The 27,555-nt window shown below is 51.8% G+C and overlaps 1 protein-coding gene across 3 annotated transcripts in view; it reads right to left on the minus strand.

Moving 5' to 3' along the window:
* Positions 1-5,432: 5,432 nt before the first annotated feature.
* Positions 5,433-27,555, minus strand: part of MROH7 (maestro heat like repeat family member 7) — an 82,105-nt gene continuing 59,982 nt past the window's right edge. For 2 of the 3 annotated variants that reach the window (XM_058303521.2, XM_058303523.1), the window contains 10 exons: positions 25,873-26,063; positions 20,709-20,846; positions 19,087-19,201; positions 13,400-13,540; positions 12,030-12,209; positions 11,254-11,409; positions 10,835-10,957; positions 8,716-8,818; positions 6,268-6,330; positions 5,433-5,729 (listed from right to left, as the gene is read on the minus strand). In XM_058303521.2, the coding sequence (XP_058159504.1) occupies positions 5,485-5,729; positions 6,268-6,330; positions 8,716-8,818; positions 10,835-10,957; positions 11,254-11,409; positions 12,030-12,209; positions 13,400-13,540; positions 19,087-19,201; positions 20,709-20,846; positions 25,873-26,063 (1,455 nt within the window). In that variant the 3' untranslated portion in view covers positions 5,433-5,484. Of the gene's footprint in view, positions 5,730-6,267; positions 6,331-8,715; positions 8,819-10,834; positions 10,987-11,253; positions 11,410-12,029; positions 12,210-13,399; positions 13,541-19,086; positions 19,202-20,708; positions 20,847-25,872; positions 26,064-27,555 lie in introns of those variants that run through there. The other variant, XM_058303522.2, reaches the window with a different exon arrangement.

Below are 27,555 nucleotides of genomic sequence, written 5' to 3' on the forward strand. Positions count from 1 at the left end.
ACATCAAGGAGGCCAGTGTGGCTGAAGCAGAATGAGGGAAGGGGGGCGTATTAGGGTTAGGGGAGAGAGATAAAAGAGCCTTGAGGGGCCAGTGGGAGGGCTTTAAGAAAGGAGTGTGGTGAACAGATACCTATTTCTGAGCTGAGCTCTTCTCCCCACTCTTCTCCCTCACCCAACAGGGAAACAGGATCTCCAGTCTAGGTGAGGCAGACCTGGCCTGCCTTTCTGCAGGAATCAGTTGCTCAGCCAATGCCTGCTGGACAGTGGGTGCTGCAGCCTTGGGAGTTCACTGCCAGCTCTAGAGGGAAAGGCAGACAGGCAGGACCAGTCCAAATCTGGGCTGCGTCACAAGTGTGCACAATGGGGGACTCAGGGAAGCAGTGCAGAGGAGGTGATGCCCAGGCTGAGTGCAGGGATGAGGAAGGCCTCCACAGGCAGATGGGGACTGGAAGAAGGAGACTGAGCATTTTAGGCAGTAGGAAACTGTTAGGGTTCTCCAGAGAAAGACAACCAACAGGATAAATGTGTCTATGTGTGTGTAAAATTTAAGAGATTTGAGGAATTGGCTTACACAGTTGTGTGGGCTGGCAAGTCCAAAATTTGTAGGGTAGGCCAGTAGGCTGGAAAGTTGATGTGGAAGTCATGGTCCAAAATCCACAGGGGAGGGCAGGCTGGAAACAGAGAGTAGTAGATGGTATAGTCTTTTTTAAAAAATTTCTCTCCCCTTCCCCATCCTACCCCCAGGTGTCTGCTCTGTGTCCATTTGTTGTGTGTTGTCTGCTCTCTGTGTCCATTTGCTGTGTGTGTTCTTCTGTGACTGCTTGTATTCTTGTCAGTGGCACCTGGAATCTGTGTTTCTTTTTGTTGTGTCATCTTGTTGTGTCAGCTCTCCGTGTGTGCGGCACCATTCCTGGGCAGGCTGCACTTTTTTCGCACTGGGCAGCTCTTCTTATGGGGCGCACTCCTTGCGCGTGGGGCTCCCTTATGCAGGGGACACCCCTGCATGGCACGGCATTCCTTGGGCACATCAGCGCTACACACGGGCCAGCTCATCACATGGGTCAGGACACCCTAGGTTTGAACCCTGAACCTCCCATGTGGTAGGTGGACGCCCTATCCATAGGGCCAAATCTGCTTCACTAGATGGTATAATCTTGAAGCAGAATTTCTTCTTTCTGGAACCCTCAATTCCTTACTCTTAAGGCTGCCACCTGATTGGATGAGGCCCACTCACATTATCTAAGGTAACCTCCTTTACTTAAAGTCAACTGATTGTAGATGCAAATCACATCTATAAAATAACCTTCACAGCAACATCTAGGCCAGTGTTTGACCAAACAAATGGACACCATGACCTAGCCAAGTTGAAGCATAAAATTAACCATCACAGAGCCCACGTACAGAGTCAAGGAGATGTGCAACAGCCTGGCGTTGCATAAGAGTTAAAGGGTAAGTTAGGAGTAAGTTGCAAGGTAGGCAAGGGCCAGAGGGCTTGAGTGCTCCATTGGCCTTTATTCTGCAGAGGGCAGTTAATTACTGAAAAGATCAAAGGGGAGGGAGGGCCATGAGCACATTTGCCTTAGGAAGGTCTGTGCTGCCAGTTGATGGCGAAGGCTGGGCTGAGATTGGCAAGATGGCTGCTGGTGAGAGACCAGAGGACAAAGGAGGTCTACAGCCCAGCCATGGAGAAAATGGGACTGGAAGGCTTGGTCATTATTTTATATGGAGGTGAGAGAGCTAAAAAGGATTACCAGGGTGGGGTGTGAGGGCCAGGCCTGTCTTTTTCCTTCTAAATCACCCACATCCAACAAAACAGCTGGTCCAAGTGCTCCCTTCCTCCAAATCCAAACTACCTTTACTTTTTTTTTTTTTTTTTGAGATACATGGGCCAGGGATTGAACCCATACATGGGACGCCAGTGCTCAACCACTGAGTTGCACGCATTCCCCCAAACCTCCTTTTGTACTCTTCCTCCTCCAGCCCTGTTCTCTTCATCATCTTTTGCCTTCTTGAGCACTGAGTTTACGAAGTCTTTTACCTCCATTTTCTCTCACCAATGAAAACTCTATGAGTTAAGGATCCATGTTACAAATGATAGGAGGCTTAGAGAGGGGAATGACTGGTCCAGTGTTCACCCTCCAACTCAAGACTAGCTTAGGGACCTTGGCCCATAACTGAGCCTATTAGCCTCTGCTGTGCTTCACCCAGATTGTGGCAGCTGCCACTTGCCAAGATACCCCAGCCTGGGTCCTGCCCAGTGAAAGCAGCAGTGTCCCTGGATGGAAGGGGCTCAGGTGAGGGAGTTGGGAGCCTTCTGGGACCTACACCTGCACCAAATCCCTTGTGTGACCTTGGGCAAGGCCCATCCCTCTTTGAGCCCGTGTCCTCATCTGGTGATTGTAAGATTCAGCCACCATGCCTTCCCCACATCCCCATATGGCAATGCTTGCAAACATGCTTGGCAATGGAGACGGATGTGCAAACGGACCCGTACTCCTTATATTCTTATGCCCAGAACCCTCATGCCTCTCTCAGCTTAACATTTTTTGGAGCATGACTGTGTGGTCAACTTCATGATTTCCTCATTCCCAGCAGAAGCTTAAATGTACATGTCCCCCAGGCTTACATCTCTTTCTACTCTACATACACTCCTAGGCACATCTCACCCCACCTCCTGTATGCAGATGAACCCCAAGTCTGTTTCCATCTCAGACCCCTCTGCTGAGCTCCACCCCTGTGCAGCCAGCCCCTGGTGGATGCCTCCACTGCCAAGTTGCACAAGCCCCTCAAGCTCACCACTGAACTCACCTACCCCAGCCCCACCCCAAACTGTTCCTGCTTCTTTCTGGGTTCACCACTCAGTAGGGGACACCGTTGGCCCAGTCACTCAACCAGACACCTGGGTGCCATCATTGGCACCTCTCTCCTCCTTCCTGCTTTCCTCCATTTCAGCAAACACCGGGTTCTGAAAATATTCCTTCCTCAGTCTCTCTCAGGACTGCCCTATCCACCCCGTACTGCCATAGCCCAGGCCAGCGGTCCCCTCAGGAGCCACCAGCCAGGTCTCCCAGTCTGCGCTCTTGTCCACCCTGCCCCTCAACCTTTGACCACAGTACAAAGCTTTCTTCAGCTTCCTTTTCAAAATGTATTCCCCTCTATGCCCTAAAGCCCTCCTCCTCCCCCCACCATCAGCAATCCTTCTAATGTAGTTAAGGTGTATTTACAATTTGTCAGTGTGGTAGGCTCTTCATCTTAATCCACCTGCCTGTGGGTGTGAACCCTTTGTAAATAGGACCTTTTGAAGGTGCGGCCAACTGAATCCGGTGGGCCTTAATCTATGTTACTTGAGACTTTATGAAAGAATTCAGCACCAGAGCCAGCAAGGAAAAGACATCACCACGTGACGGGAGGCAGAGACGAAGCCAAGGACTGCAAGCCGGCAGCCAGCTACAGACTCCAGGGCACACAAGCCTGGCAGTTACCTTGTTTTTGGACTTCTTCTAGCCTCAACACTGTGAGTCAAGAAAGTCCTGTTGGTAAGCTAAAACTAGTTTGTGGTATTTGTGGTGGCAACTCTGGCGCACTTAGAACATTAAATGTTCTTGCAGAATGTGAATTCCTTTGTGCACATATATATTTATTTTTTATTTTTTATTTTTGAGGTACCCAGGGCCAGGGATTAAACCCGGTACCTCGTATGTGAGTAGCCGGCGCTCAAGCCCTGAGCCACATTGTCTTCCCTGAGTTGGTTTTATCATGTTCTGCCTGTTGTTTTTGTTTTTTCAGGAGCCACTGGGGACCAAAACTGGGACCCCCCATGTGGTAGGCAGGCACTCAACTGCCTGAGCCACATCTACTACCCATGTGTGTACATTTGTCTTTTTAAAAATTGTTTTGTATTTCTTTTCTTCCATTTTTTCCCACGTGCATACATTTTTGATATACTTTTCTCACTCCACACTATTTCAGGTTCCATCCATGCCTCTGACTGCTGCGTTGGACTCTGGGGCGCGTTCACTCCCCAGCGATGGCCACCCAGCTGCCTCCTCTCCCAGGCCCCGCGAGGAACGCTGTGAGAGACTTCCTCCTACGTGTGCCTTTACAGACCTGGGTGAAGGTTTCCTCCAAGGGGACCCACAAGAGGAATTCTGGCTCACGTGTACACACAAACTTAAGATGACTGAATGGTGACAGGTGGCTGTCCAGAACATCTGCCCTCCCGCCACAGAGTCTGGGGGTTCCTGTATCCCCGTGAGGAGGGAGCTCTCTAAAATATGCATCTGCCTGTGTTTTTCAGAACCCTCCTTCATCCCCAGCAGTGCCTTCCCGCTGCTCTTTCGATGAGTCCACCTCCCTCGCACAGCCTCCAGGCCCTTGGAGACCAGCCCTTGCCCTCCCCCACCTCCCCACTCCAGGCTCCGTCATCATCTTTGGTCCTTGGTCCAGTTGCCCTGCTCTTCTCCACACATGTCTACCATGTGGCCATCTTTCCAAACCCCCTGGAAGGGGTCCCTTGTCTGAGAAGCCCTCCCAGCACCCTAACCCCTGCTGGGCCGTGTACCTCTTCTGGACCTCACAGCCTCCCTGCTTCCCTTCATCACAGCACTGATCTGCTGTGCTGCTGGTGTCTTTAAATGTCTCTGATGCTTCCGTTTGACCAGAGTTTCTTAATGTCAAATGACTGACAATGTGGGACAGATAATTCTTTGTTGTGGGGGGCTCTTCTGTGCTTTGTAAGACATTTAGCAGCACCCCTGGCTTCTACCCATTAGACGCCAATAACCACCCCCCCTCCGCCAAGTCACAACAACTAAAAATGTCTCCAGACATTGCCAAACTATTCCCTGAAGGTCAAAATGACCTGCCGTTGAAAACCATTGCATTTTTCCATGAACCTTTCAGGGCCCAGGGCTTGGTCTCCTTTGTGTCTGAATCAGTAACACCCAGGGCAGGCCTGGCCCAGGGTAGGTACTCAGTAAATGTTGCCTGGATAAGCAGTGGCCAGTCTCTGGGCATAGACCCCAGGTGGGAACTCAGAGATCAGGGTGCTGGGATATGCAAGATGTTATGGAGTAGGGGAGAGCCTCTGCCTTCCCTCCCCTCCCCTTTCCCCCCAAACTCATTCAAATCATCACCTCTAGTTGCTCTTATAATCCCCTTGTTGGGGAAGGAAAACAGGCACCCAGCAGCACATTACTGTGTGGCCTTGGGCAAGCCACTTCACTTCTCTGAGCCTCAGCTGCCGCACTTACAACTGTGGACCAAACAGCCAAAGTGAGCCAGTAAATGTCGACTGAATCAATGAATGAAGCCCACGCTCATGTCATAGATTTGTCACACAGAGTGATGGCTGGGCAAGGGCTCTGCCCTCCCGCCCAGCTGAGCTGGATCCAGACCCCCTGGGCTTCTCCCATGAGGAAACACTCAGGAGGTAGAGGCAAGCCACATGGCGTGTATAGTGAGAATGGCAGGGGCTTGAGGACATCACTGCTTCAAGGACATCTTCCAGGAGCCCAGCGCCCTTATGATCCAGGAGCGCCGCTGGTGGGAGGTGGGCAGGTTCTCGCTGCTAGGGTTCCAGCGGTGTGTGGTGGCTGGGTTGCACACCCACGTGTCCCCATGCGGCAGCGGCCAGGAGTTCCGCCAGCAGCTCGCCAGGATGTGGTCCTGCGCCTGGGCTGCGCAGATGCACACTGATGCTTCCGGGTCATGTCTCAAGTTTTCCAGAGCTGGGCCATGAGGATGGAGGAGGCAACTTGTTAGGACTAGATTCCCACCAGGGTCTCAGGCCTTCTCCTTCCTTCCCGCCTCCATGCCTTTGCTCAAGCAATTCCCTCTGCTCGGCATCTCCTCATCTCGCCTTCCTCCCCAGCTCTTCCAATTGCTCACATCTTTCAAAGCCTGAATTAAAACTGGCCTCCTCCAGGAAGCCTTCCTAGACTATAACACAGCCTACCTTGATGTTCCTATTAGCTTTCCCAGTTATAAAATGCAGACAGAGTCTGTTTTTCTTAAGAATCTAAATTAATCACTCTGTACTGTTTCTTTTTAATCTCATTTTTCTGAGCCTGGTTCCTTAACTAGATTGTTAGCTCCCCCAGAATGGAGCTGTCATCGCACCTACACTGGACTTACACTGGCTAGACTAGCACAGCTGAAATGAGTTGAAGACCTCGCCTTGGGACAAATGCCTCCCCCCATTACCTGCTGTGCCCTACTCACTCTTCTGCTGCCCCCTGAACTCTACCAACCCAGGGTGTGACTTACTGGCTTTAACTTCAGTTAGACGATCTTCTGTCATTATGTTCTCCATGCAGGGGACCAGGGACCCTTGAGCATATTCCAAGATGTGAGTGCTTCCACCTCCTGACCCTCACCCCATCTCCACCCCACCCTGAGACCAGCCCCCCCCCCCCCCAGAGCAGCTGACCCCACCCTCCTCCAGCCCCGCAGAGGAGGACGCTAAAGGAGAACTTCATTTTGACCCTGGGCCTGACTCCCTAAGAGGGCTTCTGGGAGAGAGGGCCAGTCCAGCGGGGAGGGGCGGCATCAGCACAGGGCAAGGTTCAGGCTGCAGCCGACTCGGACTCTCAGTGCAGCCCTCAGTTGTCCCCTCATCCAGCATGGGCCTCAGTTTCCTCCTCTGTGACATGGGGTGATTCTGCCTCTGTCGCCCACTTCACCTGGGAGATTGGGTGGCAAAACATGATAGGCACGGAAGCCCTTGGGTGCTGAGTGCCTTGCACGCCCATCATAGCTCGAAGCAGGGCCCCTGCAGGAGCAGAGACAGCAGTGCTGGGTCAAGGAATCTGATTCTTTGCGAGAGACTCGGCCCTGCAGAATCTGCTTCTGATGACTCCTCAGAGATCCGCTCAGCACCCCCTTCCCAGCCTGAATGCCTGGCCCCCAAAGTACCTGCAAGAGCCAACCTCGGGGCTCAATGCCTTTGCTCAAGTAATTCCATTGCCCAGAAGGCCCTTCCCTCACCCCTCTTCCTGCTCATTCCTATTTGCCCTTGAGTAAATAGTTTAACAAGTGGCTCCTCCAGGAAGTCTTTCCTGAGCAATCTCCTCTCCAAGCCAGGCTAGCTGCCTCTCTGGGTTCCCAGAATGTCTATGTTGCACTCTATTTGTGATTTATAACCATTTCCCACCAGACCAAGGTTGTTTTTGTGTTTTCTGTTTTCCACCTTAAATCCCCTGCAGTAGGGTAGGGTTTTTGAGGATCCTAACATTACATGCAAAAGAATAAAAAAATATATATATGGAAAGTGTTGGTAACTTTCTCCAGAGTCTCATAATAGATCCACAACCCCAAAGAGGTTAAGGATCACTGTGTTATGCTGGAAGCTCTGCCAGGCAGACCCAGGTTCTCCTCAGCTCCATGTTCTCAGCACAGACCTGGCATGGAGAAGACTCCCAGGTTGTTAAACAAATAGGTCTTTGATTCTTTGCTGTTTCTGTTAATCCATACCATTATTTTAACATATGCTATGGGGAAGTGGATTTGGCTCAACTGATAGAGCATCCGCCTACCACATGGGAGGTCCAGGGTTCAAACCCAGGGCATCCTGACTCATGTGGTGAGCTGGCCCATGCACAGTGCTGATGTGCACAAGAAGTGCCGTGCCACGCAGGGTGTCCCCCGCATAGGGGAGCCCCAAGCACAAGGAGTGCACTCTGTAAGGAGAGCCACCCCGTGCGAAAAAAGCGCAGCCTGCCCAGGAGTGATGCCACACACACGGAGAGCTGACACAGCAAGATGATGCAACAAAAAGGGACACAGATTCTGGGTGCTGCTGACAAGACAAGTGGACACAGAAGAACATGCAGCAAAGGGACACAGAGAACAAACAACTGGGGGGGATGGGAAGGGGAAGGGGAGAGAAATAAATAAAAAATAAATCTTTTAAAAAAAAGAATATGCAGTGAATGGACACAGAGAGCAGACCACAGGGGGTGGGGTAAGGGGAGAGAAATTTTTTAAAAAAATCAAATATATGTTATAATACCAACCTAAAAACAAAAAAACAAATAAATCACTAACATTTGTATAAGTGGTTAATTTGGAGCAAGATTTAAAGAAACCAGCATCTATTTCCTGGACGCAGGAAGATGGCACAACAAAAAGAGACACAGATTCTGGTGCTGCTGATAAGGATAGAAGTGGTCACAGAAGAACACACAGCAAATGGACACAGAGAGCAGACAACTGGGGGGTGGATGGGGAGAGAAATAAATGAAAAATAAATCTTTAAAAAGTATTCTCACCCAGTCTGTGATACAGGATTTGATCCCCATCTTACAGGTGAGGAAACTGAGGCTCAGTGGGAGTAAATGACTTAGTTGGGGCCATTCAGAGAGGGGATGATGGAGCTGCTATTGGCCCTACCTGCTGGGCTGCTTGGCCTCTCCTACTGTTAGCAATGGGGGATTTGCCTGATGCCGGGGGGAGAGCAACAGTCCTGTTGTGGATGGTTGCCGAGGTTGTGGCCTGCACAAGAACTCCTGGCTGAATCCAGCCGGCAGCCCACTTCCAAAGCCATGATCCTAAGGGAGGACCTTTCTAACAAGCGCTGTGGTGCTATTTCCTGGCCAAGCCTTGCACCCATGGAGAGGCATCCACCAGGTGCTGGAAGGGCTGGCAACCTGGCAGAAGCACCCTGGAGAGCAACAGAACCCTGGCAGCAGGGCTAGCGATGCGAGGGTGGGTTACCTATGAACATGACCGAGGACTTCCGGAGGGAGGCCCGTGGGCTCTTGGCATACTCCAGACTCTGGCAGAGGAACTGGAAGGCATTGTCTTGGTGGGTAGCCACCTAGGTCAAAGAGGAACCCAAGAGTGCTGGCCCTCAGAGCGACCAAGTATCCACCCACCACCCCCGGAAGCTAGGAATGGTGACCCTGGCAAGCAGCTGAGACCTGGCCTCCTGCATCCTAAACATCTCTGTCACCCATCCCTCTGCCCGAGCACCCCTCCTCCCCCAGAGGCCAGGCCTCATCTTCTCCTAGCCAATTGCAACTATCGCTCCAATGATCTTCCTGCCTCCGGCATCTCCTCTTCCAGAACATCCCACTGTTGGAGCCCGAGGGAGAGCTTCAAAATAAAACCCAGCCAGGGGTGGGAATGGACATGGTATGTGAGGAGACAGGTCTGACCTAGAGGGACAATTCAGGTAATAGAGCAGTGGGAATAAACTAGCTAGGAGGGTCAGAATGGTGGTCTTAGAAGGCAGGCAGGAACAGGGCTTATTTATACACTAGAAAATAGAAGCCACAATGCATTCTTGACAGGGCAGTGACAGCAGTGTAAAATGGCCTGACAGTCATCTTCAGGATGGGTTTGACCAAGTAGAAACTAGAGGGCAGGTGTCCCAGTAAGAGGCTGTTCAGGGGATGAAGAAGAATGTGATCTGATCACTCTCCTGCTGCCAGCCCCTGCGTGTGAAGGTCTAAATTGCCAGGCCTGGCATGCAAAGCCTTCTCAGTCATGTTCTGGGCCTCACACTGCTTCCCAGCCTCATCTTCCCCCGCTGCCTTCATCTGCCATGCACGCCATGCTCTACTCCAAGGACTCAACCTAGCTATCCCCAGAGAGGCAGGCTCCTTGGCACTTGCCCTGAGTGCCCTTCTCTCCCTTTTTCATGTGATAAATTTCCTCTCATCCTTTGAGCCTGCCTGCTTGCAAGCCACCTCCTCCCCAAAGCCTTCCACCACCCTCAGGTGGAGCTCCCACCACTCTTGATGTTTCTGCAACACCTTGCATATCCTTTGCTGTGGCACCTATGACGTTGTATTGTAATTACCTGCTTCCCCCACTGGACCCAGAGCTCCCCCAAGAGAAGGGGTTGTCTCACTCAGCTCAGAGTCCTCAGCACACTGGACAGGGCCGGGCATGGAGCAGGTGCCCAGAAAGCGTTAGATGAAGGGAAGGGAAGGGAAGGGAAGGGAAGGGAAGGGAAGGGAAGGGAAGGGAAGGGAAGGGAAGGGAAGGGAAGGGAAGGGAAGGGAAGGGAAGGGAAGGGAAGGGAAGGGAAGGGAAGGGAAGGGAAGGGAAGGGAAGGGAAGGGAAGGGAAGGGAAGGGAAGGGAAGGGAAGGGAAGGGAAGGGAAGGGAAGGGAAGGGAAGGGAAGGGAAGGGAAGGGAAGGGAAGGGAAGGGAAGGGAAGGGAAGGGAAGGGAAGGGAAGGGAAGGGAAGGGAAGGGAAGGGAAGGGAAGGGAAGGGAAGGGAAGGGAAGGGAAGGGAAGGGAAGGGAAGGGAAGGGAAGGGAAGGGAAGGGAAGGGAAGGGAAGGGAAGGGAAGCATCTGCCACTACATTCTGAGAAGGGGGTCTGTGGATTTCACCAGACTGGCAAGGGGTCCATGGAAGAAAAAATGGTTAAGAATCCCTGACATAAGGCAATGACAATGGGGATGGAGATGGAAAGACAGATTCAAGAGACATTTAGGGTATTTAAGATTTGGAGATTCATCAAATGTGAAAGGTGAGGAGATAAAGAGGTCTAGGACAGTTCCAGGCTTCTGCCTTGGGGATACAGAGGGACAAAGCAGGATTGAAATGTAAAGTCCTAAATTCAGAAGAGACCTGCTGAGCTTGAAGTGCCTGTGGTTCACCCAGGGGGAGGTGTCCTGTCCAGTAAGCCACCGGAGAGAAAACATTAGAAGTGGGGAGAGAAGTCCCAGACGCAGGTGAACATTTTGGAGCCGCCAGCTTATAGGTGGTAATGGAAATCGTCAGAGAACATGCTTGTGTAAAAAGGAAAAGAGAAGAGGAAGGAATGCCCCAGCTCCATCATGCTCATCACCAACCACTGCAGTCCCAGGAGGCACTCACAAGGTATTTGCAGATTTTGGCCACTGTCTGCTGCTGGTTGTCCCAGGGCTTCCGGCTATAAGCTCCTTTTGGCAACTCCCAAGTCATGAAGCAAGAACAGTGGAACAGAGTCTTCACACATTTCTGGGGACCAACGGGAATAGATACCAGAGCTGTGGAAGTGCAAGGCAGCCAGAATATTTCCAGAGAGAACATTGTGTGAAAAACAAATGTTTGGAAAATCAGTCCCTATTTGAAACACACAAGCAAGTTTGGCTGTTCTGAGGAGGAATGCTGACCTGGGTGCCTTTGGAAAACATACCCTTGCTGGACACAAATAACTGCCCCCCACGGACTGTTTTGGGTGCTGGCTGGTTTCTGCACAGGGAGGCCCGCGCGCGGCCTGGGGGGTGGAGGGCCGGGCGCCTGAGCTCGCTCACCTGGCCCACCTTGGCGTTGCCCTCCTGCATGATCAGCAGTAGGGGCACCAGGGTGCTGATGAGCTGCTCCTCCACGGCGGGCGTGCGTGGCGATCGCAGCTTCTGGACCACCTTCCCGTACAGGCTGATGCACGAGGAGCGCACGTCCTCTCGCGGCTGGGGCAGGCCAGGCAGGCTCAGGGGTGGTCCCTCCTCCAGGACCCCACCCAGGCCTCTGCCTTCCTGGGCTCCGCCCCGAGGCACCGTGGCCTTCTGTTCACATGGGGTGGGGGGGCCCCCAGGCATGAGAGGCTCTGAGAGAGGTAGACGGCTGAGACCACTCAGCAGGGCTGACCCGGAGTCACCGCGCCCCTCACCCGAGCCTCCCTCTGGAGCTCTCTTCCCAGCCAGGGCCCCTACTAACCCAAAGGGCGTCTTAGTGCGGAGGGGGAAACGCCCCTCACTGCAGGGACCAGGAGAAAAACGCCCCCCCTCTGGGTGGACCAATCGCAATAAAGTGTCCGTCTCCGGGGGGGACTTGATAACAAAAGAACAGCCTCCTCTGGGAGAACCAATTAGAAAAAGGACCTTTTTCTGGGCGAACCAATTACAAAAAGTCATGGACCAGTTGGAACGAGGCCGTGCCCAGGTCCTGGGGTGTAGGAACTGGGGCACGAGGGGCTGGGAGTGGGGAGCGGGAATTGCAGCCCCCCCCAGTGTCCTAAAGAATAGCCCTCCATATGCAGCCACCCCCGACCCCCGCGTCCACCCCCCTTGCCAGAGCGAGTCCCCCTTACGTCGCTGAAGTGGGGCAGCAGGACCTCCAGCAAATCCACGTAGACGGAGCTGTGCGCCAGCTTGCGGTCCTGCCCCTTGAAGACGGCCTTGAGGTCGTGGGCAGCCTCCACCGCCAGCAGCCCGTCCACGCTCTTCAGGCCCCTCACCATGGAGGGCAGGAGGGCCTGCACCTTGGCGGTCTGTGGGGCGGGAGCGTCTGGGAGGGGGCTCGTACCCGGAGACCTGGCCTCGGCTCAGGAGCCGAGCTTGACGGGCGAATTCCCGCCTCCGGGCCTTGGCGCACCCAGGCCGCCTGCCTGGAACGCTCCCCTTCCTCCTGCTTTGGCTGCTCCCTGGAGCCCTCTGCAGCCTCCCGACTCCTTCCTGGCCGGGATACCTGCGGCCCTTCGCTGTCTACCCCTTCTTTGGCACCAAATCGATGGCACCCTGTATGGTTAGTTTTCTTTCTGAGCTTGTGTCCTGTCCCTTCGTCCTGGCCATATCATAAGCTGTAAAGGTGCTTGGTAGGGAAAAACACAGCCCTTTAAAAATGCTAATGTGCCATTGATTGTACACTTTGGATGGATTGTATGGTGTATGAATAAAACTGCTTTAATAAAAAAAAATTGCTAATGATGTACCAACCCTCTGGGCCTCAGCTTCTCAATCTGTAAAATAGGACTAATTATAGCCACCTCCTGTCTCTCACCCTGCTTCATCTATATCCATGCCTCTAGGGTCTTTGTGAAGAACCTGGATTAGAAACTACTTCAAAAAGAATAAAGCATTGGGAAGCGGACTTGGCCCAGTCGATAGGGCGTTTGCCTACCACATGGGAGGTCCACGGTTCAAACCCTGGGCCTCCTTGACCCGTGTGGAGCTGGCCCACGTGCAGTGCTGATGCGCGAAGGAGTGCCCCCGCACAGGGAAGCCCCACGCTCAAGGAGTGCGCCCCATAAGGAGAGCCACCCAGCACGAAAGAAAGTGCAGCCTGCCCAGGAACAGCACTGCACACATGGAGAGCTGACACAACGAGATGACGCAACAAAAAGAAACACAGATTCCCATGCTGCTGACAACAACAGAAGCGGACAAAGAACACGCAGCAAATAGACACAGAGAATATAAAAGTGGGGTGTGTGGGGGGGAGAAATAAATTAAAAATCTTAAAAAAAAAAAAAGAACTCCATTCCTTTAAAAAAAAAAAGAATAAAGCATAGAGGGGATTGTTAGGGAGTATCCACCTGACAGATGGGCCACCCGAGGCTGGGTCTGAGATGGGCTCTGATTGCAGCCACCCACCAGCAGGGGAGAGACCAGGGAGGCCAAGCTCCAGCCTTCCTCCAGCCGGGGCCTGCCTGGGCCGGGCTCCCGTCTTGCCCCTGCTTACCTTCTCAGTCCTGCGGGCCAGGATGACCAGGCCTCGGATGGACAGCACCTTCATGATGGGGTCACGGTGGCTGAGGCCTTCCGTCATCCGCCCCAGAGAGTACTCCTCGGGGATCCGCCGCACCTGTTCCATTTGGAGGAGCTGCGGGAGCAAACGGCAGCTACTTGCTGGGCTGGGGGAGTGGGGCGCAGCCCTAGAGGTCTCCCCAGTGGGAGGAAGCGTTAGCCAGATAATTGGGAGTCTGGGTGTGGTGCATGGATGATTGCTAGCTGGTCAGCTACCATCCAATGTGAGCCACGTGCAGAACTAAAAATTTTCTAGTAACCCCATTAAAAAAAAGGTGACATTAATTTTAATAAAATATCTTACATAACCCAATATAGCCAAAATATTATCATTTCCACTCGTAAGCAACATAAAATGATTGCTCTTTTAGTTTTCTTCTAACCAAATCTTTGAAATCCAGCGAGAACCTTATGCGTACACTTTCTGATTCAAACCAGCTGCATTTCCAGGACATCGCAGCTGCCTGTGGCTAGCGGCTACCTTGTCGGGCAGCCCGGGTCTAGTTAACAGCCACCGGGCTCCACACCTCCAATGACGGCCACCCCCAATTCTATCCTCTCGCTCTGCCCCTCTTCCCTCCACCCGCTCTCCTTGGCAAGTTCTCCAACTCTCAAGATTTTAACTGCTGCAAGTACTTCACAAATCTATCTCCAGTCTCGGCTTCTGCCCAGAGCTTCAGACTTGGAAAACCAAAGGTCCAGGGACACCTCCCCCTGGGTGTCCATCAGGCACTTCATGGCCAAGCTGAACGTGCCACTTTTCCAGCTGGGCCCTTGGGGCTCTCCATTGCCTGTCACCATCTGACCCCTGCCACTTAGCCTATAGCCCACACTCAACACTAGGCAACCGCTTCTGAGTTACCTCGCTCTCCCTGAATCCCTGAATGACCCAGGCGGTTTTGTCCCTTCTGTGCGGGCAGGATGACCTTCTGCTGGGATGCCACCTCCACTCTAAGCCCTACTCACCTTGCTTGGCTCCATCCGAAGTTCAGCCCCCCCTTGAAGCTCTGCTTGATGCTGTCCCCAGCCCCCACCTGCCCCTTTGGGCCTCTGGGAACCCTGAACATCTCCTTGAGGCAGGGACACCTTTAGTGCCCCCATCTGCTTTCACATCTGCCTCTATTTTCAAACTAGGGGCTTCCTTGAGGACAAACACCAAGCTAGGTCCGTTACCTAACACAAGGCCTACTGTGGAGCATGTGCTTGGGGACGTTTGCTGCAAGAGTTCAGGTCCATCATGAAATGTGGTTCCTTTCCTCGTCAGCATTGCCCTTCCTTCCGCCCGTGTTCCCCATTTCAGGGTCAGTGCCACCCTGTCATCCAAACCAAAACCGGGCACCAGCCTCGTCTCCTTCCTCTCCATCACTGCCCGCCCCACCCACGCAGCCAACCAGTCTCCAGCTCCTGCTGAGTCGCCCTCATAAACCCTACTCCCCTCCAGGCCCGTGCCTTGTACCAACACGACTGCTGAGAGCATGTGCTCATATGATGGAAAGTAAGATCGGGAGAGGGTGAGCGGGAGGAAAGGGGGCAGCAGGGGTGGGGCGGTCTCTGAGGAGACAAGAAAGGAGGGGCTCTGCCCCCCACACAACCACCACCACTCAGGCCAGCTCTCCTCTAGCCGACAGCCACTAGAGGCACAGAAACGGGTAACAGTCAGCAGAAAGGCCAGGCAGTGGCTTAGAAGAACATGCTCTTCAACTTAATCATTCCTGTGGGTGTGAACCCTTGTAAAGAGGACCTTTTGATGAGGTTGCTTCAGTCGAGGTGTGTGTGGCCCAGCCCAATCAGGATGGGTCATACTCCTATTTCTGAAGTCCTTTATAAGCGGAATAAAATTCAGAGAGAGAGAGAGCCATAGAGGTAGAAGCCAGAAGTTGAAGGTCAACAGAATCTGGGAGAGAAGGGAGAGGCCAGGAGAGGCCACCCAGCACACATCATGTGACAGGACACACAGGACCAAGGGCCCCTGGCAGCCTTAGGGGAGAAAGCATCACCTTGATTTTCTATTAGCTTCAAAATGTGAGCTAATAAATTCCTGTTGTTTAAGCCAACTCATTGTACGGTATTTACTTGAGCAGCCCAGGAAACTAAAATAGTAAATTTAGCTGGCCTTCAGAACACTTTCAGATATACCAGGCACTGTTCTAAGGGCCTGACATGAATTCACGTCATCCTCATCAAAACCCTCCACGACCTCCATAGAATATGAACGTGTTCATGTGGGCATAGGGTGTTGCATCAGTGGGTGGAGACCCACACAATAACCAACAACATATCAAACTCACATTCTGCTACTTTCTTAAATAGAGTGGCAAAAATCTCTGGAGTATATAGGTGGTGACTAGTGAAAGAAAACAGACCAATAGGCCAAGTCTTCAATATTAATACTTGTACTTATGAACCTTACTCTTGTAAAACTGAAACCCAGCCTCATAATAACACATGTCGAAGAGTTACCTCACTAAAATCTCCTTGTTACTCAAATGTGGCCTCTCAGCCAAAGTCAGCAATTAAACTCACCACCGTCCCCCCAATACGGGACAAGAATAACGGGGATGAGCCTCCCTGACAATGTGAAAATATTACCAAGCACTAACCAATGATGCATTTGGAAAAGACCTTGACCTAAAGGGGAAACATTAATTGCAAAAGAGTTTTCACAACTAAGAGATTTCAAAGTGAGTTGGGCAGTCATTTCAAAGGTTATGCTCATGCATGCCTCATGTAGATCACACTAACTGCCGCAAGAAACAAAGCTTCGAACTGGTGCTCCCAAGGCCTCTAGAGATGCCCAGACGTTCTAGGAAAGGCACACAACCCCAAGAAATCAGCACCCCATTGATGGGCTTTATCTTGGAATATACGGTAATCTGTTTCCCCAATGTAACAGAGACTCATTTATAATTTCCCTACTCATAACTCTTCTACCCCTTTTATTTCAACCTATAATTAGCACTATACCTGTTAAATATATGTACCAGAGACTTAAATCTTTTGTTTGTTCATATGCCAGTTAAGCTCTGAATGTTAGCAAAGCTGTGGCCAACACCTACTCTCCAGTTCATCGGACTCACCCAGGAAACTAACAAAATGATGATGATGGCCAAGCCCCATCCCAAAAAACAGAGTATCTATAACCACAAGCAAAACAGTTCCTTCCATCTGCCCCATAAGATCTAAGCCCCTTCCCAATCTGAAGCAGAGTTGGCATCATTATCCCAAAATTTGTAAACCTGAGGAATGAACAAACCTAAGAGGGGAATGCAGCCATGGACTAATGTAGATTAATTTTTATTGTAGTAACTGAAGACCTTGTAACATCGATATAAAGACGGTGGTTACCAGAGGTTCTGAGGGGAAGGGGAAGGAAGAATAGGTGGAAATAGGGCATTTTTAGGGTATAGAACTGTTCCACATGATATTGCAATGGTCAGTACAGACCATTATACATTTTGTCAAAACCTATAAAACTGTTGGGTACAAAGTGTAAACCATAATGTAAACTATAGACCTTGGCTAGTAGCAATGCTTCTGTATTGGTTCATCAATTGTAACGAATGTACCACACTAATATAAGATGTTTTTAATAGGGGGAAATGTGGGGCATAGAGAGGGTAGGTTATATGGGAAGCCCCGACACTTTTGATGTAACTTTTCTATAATCTAAAACTTCTCTAAAAATAAAGTTAATTATGTAAGGAGGGAAAAAAAACCCTATGAGGTGGGCAATTCCCCATCCCCACATTACTGATGAGGAAATTGAGACACAGAGAAGGCAAGTGACAAGTCCAAGGCCACACAGCTCTTGTGAGGAGTTCCCCAGCCATTGGGAGAAACAAGCACACACAGATGGTCACAGCACGGAGGGCCCAGTGGGAGGGTCATCTGGGCTACATCAGAGCACCACAGCCAGCGTGGCGCGCTTGGCTTTGGCCAGGAGCCGGCCACCTCTTCTAGGAAGGTGGGGAAAGGACTGAGCCTGGGTGAGCTAGGGCTCCAGGAGAAGGCTGGGGAGAAGTTCAGCCCAGAGTCCCTGACCCCTGCGGTGGATACTGAGGTCTGGCGAGGTCCAACCTCCTGTCGTGCTCTCCCAAGAGGCTGGCCGGGATGGAGCAGCGAGCCAGGCAGACCTGCTCTGAATCTCTCTGGACTCCCCGAGCTGTGTGACCTGGAAAAGTACCCCTTAACTTGCCTAAGCATGAGCGTCACCATTCCTTCTTCGCAGGGTGCTGTGCAGGTAACGGGTTGACATGCGAAGAGGCAGGTGCAGTGTCTGCTTCACGGGAGGTCCTCAGCAAGGGGGTCTCCCTTTCCTTTTCCCTCACTAGAGTCGTGCGGGCAGAGCTGGGGCTGCAACCCAGGACTCCTGACCCCAAGACCCAGGCTTGGCCTTTCTGGAGGTGACATGTTCTTCTGGACCCCACAGAACCAGGCAGAGAGTACATTCAGGCACTCACTTTTTTGTCCAGTCCCCACTCCTGGGTCCTCTCTGGGCCCAGCTGTGCTGGTTCTGGGCACACAATGCAAACACAACAGAGCCCCTGCTCCCCAGGCTCACAGGCCAGCTGGAGAGGCAGAAAGGGGGCAAGAAGTGCTTAGAAAGCCCATGCTGCCTCCTGTCCATCTGGCCAACTCTGCTCACCTGCAGAGAACAAGCTCAAACACCACCTCCTCCAGGAAGCCTGCCTTAATCTTCCCACCTTCCAAGCAGACAGTGAACCTCCTGCCTCTAGGCCCCGCCAGACAGACCCTGGTGAGAGCCCAGACCCCTACATGACAATCATTGGGTCACAAGAGACAGGCAAGGGTAGTTGAAAGCGGGTTTTAAAGGTTAAATGAGTTTGAATTCTGGATCTGCTACTTACTGGCTGTGTAGCTTTGGGAAAGTTATGTACATTTTTGCCTCAGTTTCCTTCTCTGTAAAAGAGGCAAATGGAACAGTATCTGCCTTGTAGGATTATTGTGAGGATTACATGAAGAAATGTGTGTAAATCTCTTAGAATATGCCTGGAAAATAGTAGGTGCTCAGTAAACACTCGCTATTTATTGGCCAGTTTCCTCCTTCTGGATTTGACCCCACCAATTTCTCCTGGCTCATCTCTTGCCGTAATGCACATCTCTCCCCAGCACCGCCACCCCACACACATGTAATTTAATGTCATTTCCTCCAGGAAGCCCTCCCTGATGACTCCCCCTCCCCAAAACCCCTATTACTGTTCCCACCACAGCTGGGACTTCCCGCATCACAGCACAAGTCACTCCACGGCACCCATGTTGTTTGGGGTATCCTCTGTCATCCATGCCTCACTGAGAATTCTTTGAGCAAAGGTGGAGTCAAATTCATATTTTTATCTCTGGTCCCTGGCCCACCGAGGTACCCAGAAAAGGCTGGTTGTTGTGGGGGGCCCTTGGGGGTCTGGGAAGACTGGGATGGGGTGAGGGTGGAGTGGAAAGGAGGAAAGGAGAGGAGGAAGACCTGGGAGGCTCTATCGAGCTCGGGGAAAGGTTTTGTAAACCGTAAGGTGCTGTTCCCACAGGAGAGATGAGCGGGAACGTGACCCGAGGCCCAAGCCCACAGAGGCCCAAGAAGCCCGCGCGCACGCCCCTGCCGGGCCGTACCTCCACGAAGAAGGCGGTGGCTGTGATCTTGTGCTTCTCGTCGCCGCGCTCCAGGAGCGGGATGAGCAGGTAGAGGATGCGGCAGAGCTCCTGGCAGGAGTACTGCACCATGGCCCTGGGGTGAGGAGCGGGACCTGCCGCACGGCTGCTGGGACGCTCAGGAGACCCGGTCAGGCGGGGGCACCAGGCTCCCAGGCCCCTGGGGTGTTCCCCCGGGAGGGTCTCACAGGCCATCCAGTGAAACGCCTTTGCTTTACAGTGGGGAAACTGAGGCCGCATGGGGCAGCAGCTTGCCTGAGGTTACCGAGCAAACCAGGAAGAGAGACGGGTGTAAACCCCCGCCCGCTGCATATGACCATGTCGGCAGGAGGAGACAGGGCGGGAGTGAGAACGCCCACCCGCCAGCCCCGGCGTCGGCGGCCGGCGCGTTCGCAGGGCTGCTGCGCTCTCACCTTCGCCTTTCAGGGCAGGCTTGTGCTATGATCCCCACTTCCCAGATGACGAGACGGAGGCTCAGCGCGTGTGCCGCCCAAGGTCACAGAGCTGGAGAGTGGCCGGACTGGTGCCCCCACCCCTGGGCTCCCCACCCCAGCTGCCTCATTCATTCGACTAAGCCAGGAGATCTCACAGTGTGGCCCCAGGACCAGGGAGCTCGTTAGAAATGCATTTTCTCAGGCCCCATCCCAGTCAGACTGAATGAGAAAGCCGGGTCAGTAATCAGTGGGCTAACGAGTCCTGGAGGCGATTCGGACCTCAAGCCTGAGGATCCCTGCTCTCGTGCTGTGCCCGGCACGGAGTCTGCAGTAAGACAGCCTGGGCTCGCCTCCCGGCCACGGCGACTGTGTGTGACTGTGGGCAAGTCCCTGAACCTCTACGCGCTTCAGTGTCCTCACGTGGAACACAGAGAAATCATAGTGCCTGGTCATGGGTTATGGCTGGTGGGCATCAGACAGGCAAATCCATGTGCAACTCTTTGCATGGCACCTAGAGCAGAGTGAGTGCTCAACTAGAACTGTTGTCTCCAAGCCTGGGGGAGAGCCCCATTCCAGGCGCTCAGGGTGCAGGCCTGAGAAACAGGCTTGTTCCTGCAGGGACCACATCACTGAAATCAAGGTGCCCCTGCTGACCCCACGGGAGGCTGCGTGTAGTCAGGGCACTGGGTCAGCAGATCATTTCTAAACTCTGCTGCTTCCTGGCTATGTGACCTTGGGTACACAGCTGAACCTCTCTGTGCCTGGACATGCTCCTGTGCAAAATGTTGGTTCATAATCCCTGCCCGCCCCCCCCCCCACCCCCCCAGGCATGAAATGAAATAAAAGCTGTGTTGGAACTCTTACCATATGCCAGGGGCTGCTCCAAGTACTTTATGCTTGTTAACTATTTAATCCTCACCGGAGCCTCCTGAGATAGGTCCTATTATTATTTCCATTTTACTGACCAGCTCTACAACCTGGGGCAACCTACTTCACATCTCCGGGTCTCAGTTTTTTCATCAGTAAAATGGAAGAGAAGCGGTGGCCGAGTGAAAGGGCCTTGTCCAGAGAGCAAGGCAAACCCAAGTGTGCCTGAAGATCCCGGGGCTCCCCCGCTCCCCGCCAACCCGCGGGGGTCCGGGGGCTCACCTCGCCAGCAGAGACACTCCGCGGTGGTGGTTCTCGGCCTGCCCCATGAGCTCCCAGCCGCCCTGGTCCTCCAGAAAGGTGGCCTCGTATGAGCAGCCCATCTTCAGCAGCAGAGTTTTCACCACTTTCACCACCCAGCTGCCAAGACAAGGGGGCTGGGACCACTGCTCACCCTGCCCAGCAGCCTGGACCTCCCCACGGTGGGGCCTCTCCCACCATCTGTTCCCATTTGGCCCTAGAAGCTTCTCTCCTGTTAGTAGGACTGGAGGTGCTCAGTGGATCCACAGAGCGTCACTTGGGAAAAATAACAATTAGCCTTGAGGACACAGGAGGAAACAGAAGCAAAATTCACCCTGCTTTGGGAACTGTGCTTTCACCCTTCTTATTCTCCTGAGCCTTGTTCTGCTGGAGAGAGAGGTCGGAGCCCAGCAGCCTCTCCAGGCTCCTGGGGGCAGCGTGGTGTCTCGGGTCCTGCCTCACTCCCCACCACTCCCAGCTGCTGATCCCCTCAAGCCTGCGCCTGGTGGGCTCCTGGCGGAACAGTGCTCCATCCTCACCTGGAAATCAGGTTTCTGTCCAGGTCGCAGACCTTTTGCCCCAGCGGGACACTCAGGGAGTGACTCCCAAACCTGGACACACAGCAGAAGCCCGCAGCAGCTTTTACAGCCTTAGACTGACCCAGTCAGGCCCAGGTCTTTGTGCTTTTTAAGCTTCCAGACGATTCTGGCATGCACAGCGAGCTGGAGAAGCCCTGCTGTGAGGGAGCAGGAGGAGGGCACTGCCGTTCATTAACATCCCACTATGTACCTGAGCAAAGGTGTTCACAGATAGGATCTTTGTGTCAATGGGTGCATGATAAAAAATTGACCATGCAGAACAAAGTTGACATATAAGCCGTGTTTTTCAGAAGCCCAAACACTTGCTTAAAGGATGGAGGAATAAAATATGGATTAGAGAGGATTTACTGGCATTCTACTATAGAGCTATTGTGACTAGTAATGAAAGAAATCGTAGCATTGATGTGGAGAAAGTGACCACAAAAGTTGCTAAGTAGGGAGAGGAAAGAAGAGGTGTGATATGGGGGCATTTTCGGGATGTGAAGTTGTCCTAAATGATATTGCAGGGACAGATGCAGGACGTTATATATCCTGCCATAACCCACTGAGTATACTGGGGGAGAGTGTAAACTATAATGTAAACTATTATCCATATTGTGCAGCAGTGCTCCAAAATGTGTTCACCAAATGCAGTGAATGTGCCATAACTATGAAAGAGGTTGTTGATGTGGGACGAGTGGGGTGGGATGGGTGTGGGGAATATGGGAACCTCTTATATTTTTTAATGTAACATTATTTGTGATCTATGTATCTTCCAAAAAATACAATTAAAAAAAAGAGTTTACAGTGCAGTTATATGGACATACCTCAGATGATACTGAGAGCTGATGGTTCTCATGATTCGAGACAAAGCATTTTAGAGGTCAGGTAATGCTTCGGGAATTTTGCTCTTACATTTCATGTTTTTGTTTTTTTAATGAATGATTGATGCAGTGTGAACATTCAAGCTTCTCCTGAGGCCAGGGCTTTGGAATCATTCACCCCTTGTGCTGGATCATTGCAACGTGTGAGGGATGATGCCCTTCCAGCAAAGCCTCCAGGATTCGAAGTTTAAAAAGAAGAAAAAGAGAGAGCAAGCAGCAGGCCCCACGTGCGTGCCCCTCAGGTCAGGGCTCCTGCTCCCCCACTCTCCTCCCTCCACTCCCCAGTTCCCCGGAAGGCAGAACGGCTAGGCCACGGCTGATACATTTTCATTGGGAAAGAAAAGCTATTCTCTTTAGTTTCAAGAATTAGAAGCTTTAACTGGGTCAGAACGAGCCATCTATGTATCTCTCCCACATGTCCCCCCACCCAGGTAGTTGGAATCCTCCTCCTAAACCAGTTGGTTGTCACTGAGTGGACTGGGGGACAGCACTGAACTCAGGAGCTCAGAGGGGAATGACTGACTTAGAGGTCTCAGACATCCACAGCTCACACCCAGACTCCCTCGGTCCTCATCCGTGCAGCGGCAAAGATGCTACGCCCGGGCGAGAGCTTCTGAACACCACACTGCATCATTCACTATTTCCTAACAGCCTCCAAATTTCAACAGAAAGGACCCGACCCATTTCCTTTCCTCCCCACCCTCAAACGATGAACCTGTAACAGTCAAAGTCGATCCTGGTGTGTTCGGCAAAAATGCAGGTTGACACTCATAGGAAGAAGGCTGTGGGTGGCAGAGCAGCCCTCTGACTCCCTATCCCCCACCCCAAATTAAAATTCTGCATTTCACCTTCCTGGAAGGCTCTTGGCTTTTCTCAGCAAAGTGAAGGGAGGTGGCCTTGAAATACTCATTGCTGGGGTGAACAATCCATTGCGGGGCTCCTGTAAAGCCCATGGCAGCTGCACAGCCCCTGGCCTGGCTCTTCGCAGGGGTCTTCTTAGGTCACGTCTGTGATATCAAGTCCAGGAGGACTCCTCCCCTTCCCCTTCAAACCTAAGGCAGTATGATGGGGCTCGGTGCCTGCAGAGTGAATCCCTCCCCCCTTGCCTGCCTCTGCTCCCAGAGGGGAAGGACCCCCACGTGCACTGGCTGCCCTCCTCTGAGTCTCCAGCACCCACGATCTTCCAGGGCTCCACACCCCAGCGTCTTAGCTTCCCAGGGCTGCCGTGACGAAGGGCCACAGATAGGGCGGCTTGAAACCACAGAATGCATTCTCTCACATTTCTGATGCTGGAAGTCCAAAATCAAGGTGTCCTCAGGCCTGTGCTCTCTTCGGCCCAGGGGAGGATACGTCCTTGCATCTTCCAGCTTCTGGCAGTTCCAGGAGTTCCCTGGCTTGTGGCAGCCTGATTCCCAGCCCCGCCCCCGTCTTCACATCGCCTTCTCCCTCTGTCTCTCTGTGGGTTTCCCTCTTCTAATAAGGACACTCGTCATTGGATTTAGGCCCACCAGCCAATCCAGAAGGATCTCATCTTGAAATCATTAACTTAATGGCATCTGCAAAGACCCTTTTCCAAATAAGCTCATATTTACAGATCCCAGGTGGGCTACCCACCAACCCCCTCCGCCCTCAGGACGCCCTTCGGCGTGGCTCTTGTCCACCTCTGTCTGCTTCCGTCTCCCCGCTCGCTCTCTGAGATGCGGAGGGCGGTGGGGCCCCAAGCTCCTCCGCTGAGCGAGGCCCTTCGTTGGCCGGTCCCGCAGTTGGTCACGTGACACTTGAGACCTTTTCCCACTACACATTCCTCTTCCTCCGCCTCCTGAGCGCCTCCTCCCCTTGCTCTTGGTTGGGTTCCCTAGTGGCACAGGTGACGGTCTCCGACCAGCACCTACCAGCACATGGGGAATCAGAACTGGTGCCGCACCGTCAGCCATGGTGTCATGCTGTGATGTGACCCTATCTGGTCCTCACAACACACCTATGGGGTAGAAATAAGTCACCCCGTTTCATGGGCAAGGAAACCAAGCCACCAAGAGGTTAAAGCACTTAAAAGTACAAAGTGCTAAGTGAAAGAGCTAGGATTCAAATCTAAGGCTCCCTGACTTCAAGCCCTGCTGTACAACTGCTGCCCTCTGCTTCCCAAAATGCACCTTTCTAAGCATAACACACAATAAGTGTCCAAAGAGAAAAGACTGATCACCTCAACAGCAAAAAAATTTTAAATTTCTGATGACAATATAACCATAATACTGACAAGTGACGAACCGGAATACAAATGACAAAGAATTAATTTCCTTAATATTTAAAGAGCTCTTACAAATGAATAAGAAAACCCCCCAAAAAGGCTATGAAAAATGAACAAAGGTCAAGAACAGGGTGCAAAGGAAACACAAATGGAAGTTACACCTACTGAAAGATGTTCAACCTCATTCATATAAGAGAAGGGTAAACTAAAACCACAGTGAGATACCATTCCTTCAACCCTTGGATTGGCAAAGATAAAAATGTTTTATAATGTGTCGTGTTGGCAAGGGTGTGGGGAAATAGACAATCTCATATACTGCTGGGGGCAGTGCCCTTAATGGGAACAATTTGGCAAATTGGGCACTTGAGGAGGTATTTCACTTTGCCCTCATCACTCAATGGCCAAGAAATTTTTCCACCACATAGTCCTGTTCCACTTAAATAAATGCAGACACCCTTTGATGTACCCATTCTTTCAGGAATTCATCCTGAAATCACACATATGTATAAAGACATGCAAACAAGCAAATCCACTGCAGCATCATTTGTAATTGCAAAGGGCTGGGAACTACCGAAATCAGGAGGAGCCCAGTTAAATAAATTACAGTACATTGGAATTCTAGGGATACTTTGCAGCCGGTCAAAATAATGAGGCAGGGGGAATAAATGTAGCTCAAGTGCTTCCCATGTATGAGGTCTTGGGTTTGATCCCCAGTACGTTCTGAAAACAAACAAACATGGAAAAATCCGCTTTCATTGGGGAGCAGATGTAGCTCATTGATTGAGCGCCTGCTTCCCATATATGAGGTCCTGGGCTTATACCTCCTAATAATAATAATAATAATAATAATAAAGAGGCAGCTCTATCTGCAATTATCCCCCAAATAAAGTGTATGATAAAAACAAAAATGCAAAACTGTGTGAAGTGTGCTACCAATGGTGTAAAAACAGAAAGTATAAGCACACGTGCTTATACCTGCGTTTGCAATCCTCTGGAAGGCTGTTAAAGAATCTGGTTGTTTGGGGGAGGTAACTGGGGTAAGGGCAGGAAAAGACACTAGCATTTTGCATCTTTTGAATCTTTACCCATGTGCATACCAACTAAAAGTAGAAATAAAATGGTTGGGCCCTGGAAATAAAGTCATACAAGTACTATCCCTAGGGAGGGAGGAAAGAAAAACTGAACGGTGAGTTTCTAGGGGCAGGGACTCTGGTGCGTTCCTGCAGTCCAGGACTCAGCGCAGCGTCTGAAACACAGCAGGCGCTCGGGAAATAGCTGGTGAATGAATAATTGGTTCCAATAAAAGTGCTTCTGTTTTCTCCTGCAGTCCCAAAGCTCATTTCTCTGGGCTGGCTGAACTAAAGACTTTTGGAAGGACCCTTGCTGTGGGGCCAACCCTACTGGGGACGGTGGGGTAAAGTGAGTCAGGCAAGGCATACCGGACAGGTACAAAGACGGGGAGCTGAGCATCCTTCTTGGTGTCCTTGCGGGCGGCCCCGCAGCCAGGCAGGTTGAGGCCGATGTGGTAATGGACCTGAATGAGCAGGGCCAGGAGCAGCTGGGGGTAGATGCGCCGCACGCGGCCCACGCAGCTGTTGACGGACAGGAGCTCGCACAGGCCGCTGGCTGCCTGGGGGTGGAGGGGAGGTTGGTGGGAGGCACTGGCCTGTCTTCCCAGCACTCCCGGCCGGCTGGGGTGTGGACAGCCTCTCTGGTGTTTGCTCTCTTCCCCCCAGGCCCCTGGCCCTCTGGGTGGGTCCTACCCAGGAGCAGTAACCACAGCCCACCTCCAGCTTTGGTCCAGGGCTGTGCGGTTTACGCCACCCTGGAAAGATCATGGCGGGTGAAGAGCCTGGGTCCCATCTCACAGGTGAGGAGAGGTCCTGAGAGCTGATGCTCATTCTGGCTCCACCCCTCCCTGGCCCCTTTTTGGGCCTCAGTTTCCTCCTCTGTAAAGTAGAGTCACTCATCCTCTTCCAGCCACCTCACAGGTGTGGTAGAGATTAAATGAGAGAATGGGATAAGAATGCTTTCTAGATGGATGGTGTAGCAGTTTGATATTATTGATGAAGTCCAAAAAGAAATATTGGATTATGGTTTGTAATCCGATCTGTACTGGGCAGGACTGAGTTATGATTAGGGCGTTGATATAAGGCATGGTGAAGAACAGAGTTGAAGATTTCTGATGTTGGAGTTTGATGCTGAAGTGTCTTTTCCTGCCCTTGCCTGAAGTCTTAAGCTGGAGCCCGGGGAAGTAAGCACACAGAGGAAAGAGAAGCAAGCCCCAGGGAGGAAGGAACCCTGAGCCGAGAAAGAGGCAAGCCCTGGGAAGAGAGGAACCCAGGCAGCCGGAACCCTGCCATACGTCAGCAGCCATCTTGCGCCAACATGTGGAAATAGACTTTGGTGAGGGAAGTAACCTATGCTTTATGGCCTGGTAACTGTAAGCTCCTACCCCAAATAAATACCCTTTATAAAAATCAATCGATTTCTAGTACTTTGCATCAGCACCCCTTTGGCTGACTAATACAGAGGGTCAAGAACTGTGCCACTGAGACCCCAGGTGGCCAGCCCAGGGAAAAGCATCTAACTGCGGAACAAAAGAATCCCTGGCATGATACCTTAGAAATAAGAGATACAACGGGGGCTGGATGGGAACAATAAACAGCAGTTACGGGTCCTTTATAGCTTAGGAAACCCTTTCTCAAACCACTAGCTCACTATTCTCAACAGTTAGGGAAGAAAAACAAGGCAAGAATTATTACTATCTATTTCACAGATATAAATTCCAAGGCTTAAGAGGGGAAATGATTGATCAAGGTGAGACAATGAGGCAGTGGCAAAGCTAGGACAGGCCTCTTGCACTCAAAGCCCTTGTACTTTTCAGAGGTCAAACCAAAGTTTCTGACTGTATCTAAAGAGCACAGTCTGCAGTGTAGAGAAAAGTCTCTAGTGGTGTGCCACCGGGATCTGCTCTTGGCTCTTTCTTGCCCAAACTGTTTATCAATACCACAGATGAAAAATCACTCCAGGCTGCAACCATGCTTGAACTATACTTGTTGTACAAGAAGCATGAATGAATATATATATATATATATATATCCAAGATGTTCAACGAACTC

The sequence above is a fragment of the Dasypus novemcinctus genome, chromosome 9, assembly GCF_030445035.2.
Source record: "Dasypus novemcinctus isolate mDasNov1 chromosome 9, mDasNov1.1.hap2, whole genome shotgun sequence".
NCBI lineage: Eukaryota > Metazoa > Chordata > Mammalia > Cingulata > Dasypodidae > Dasypus > Dasypus novemcinctus.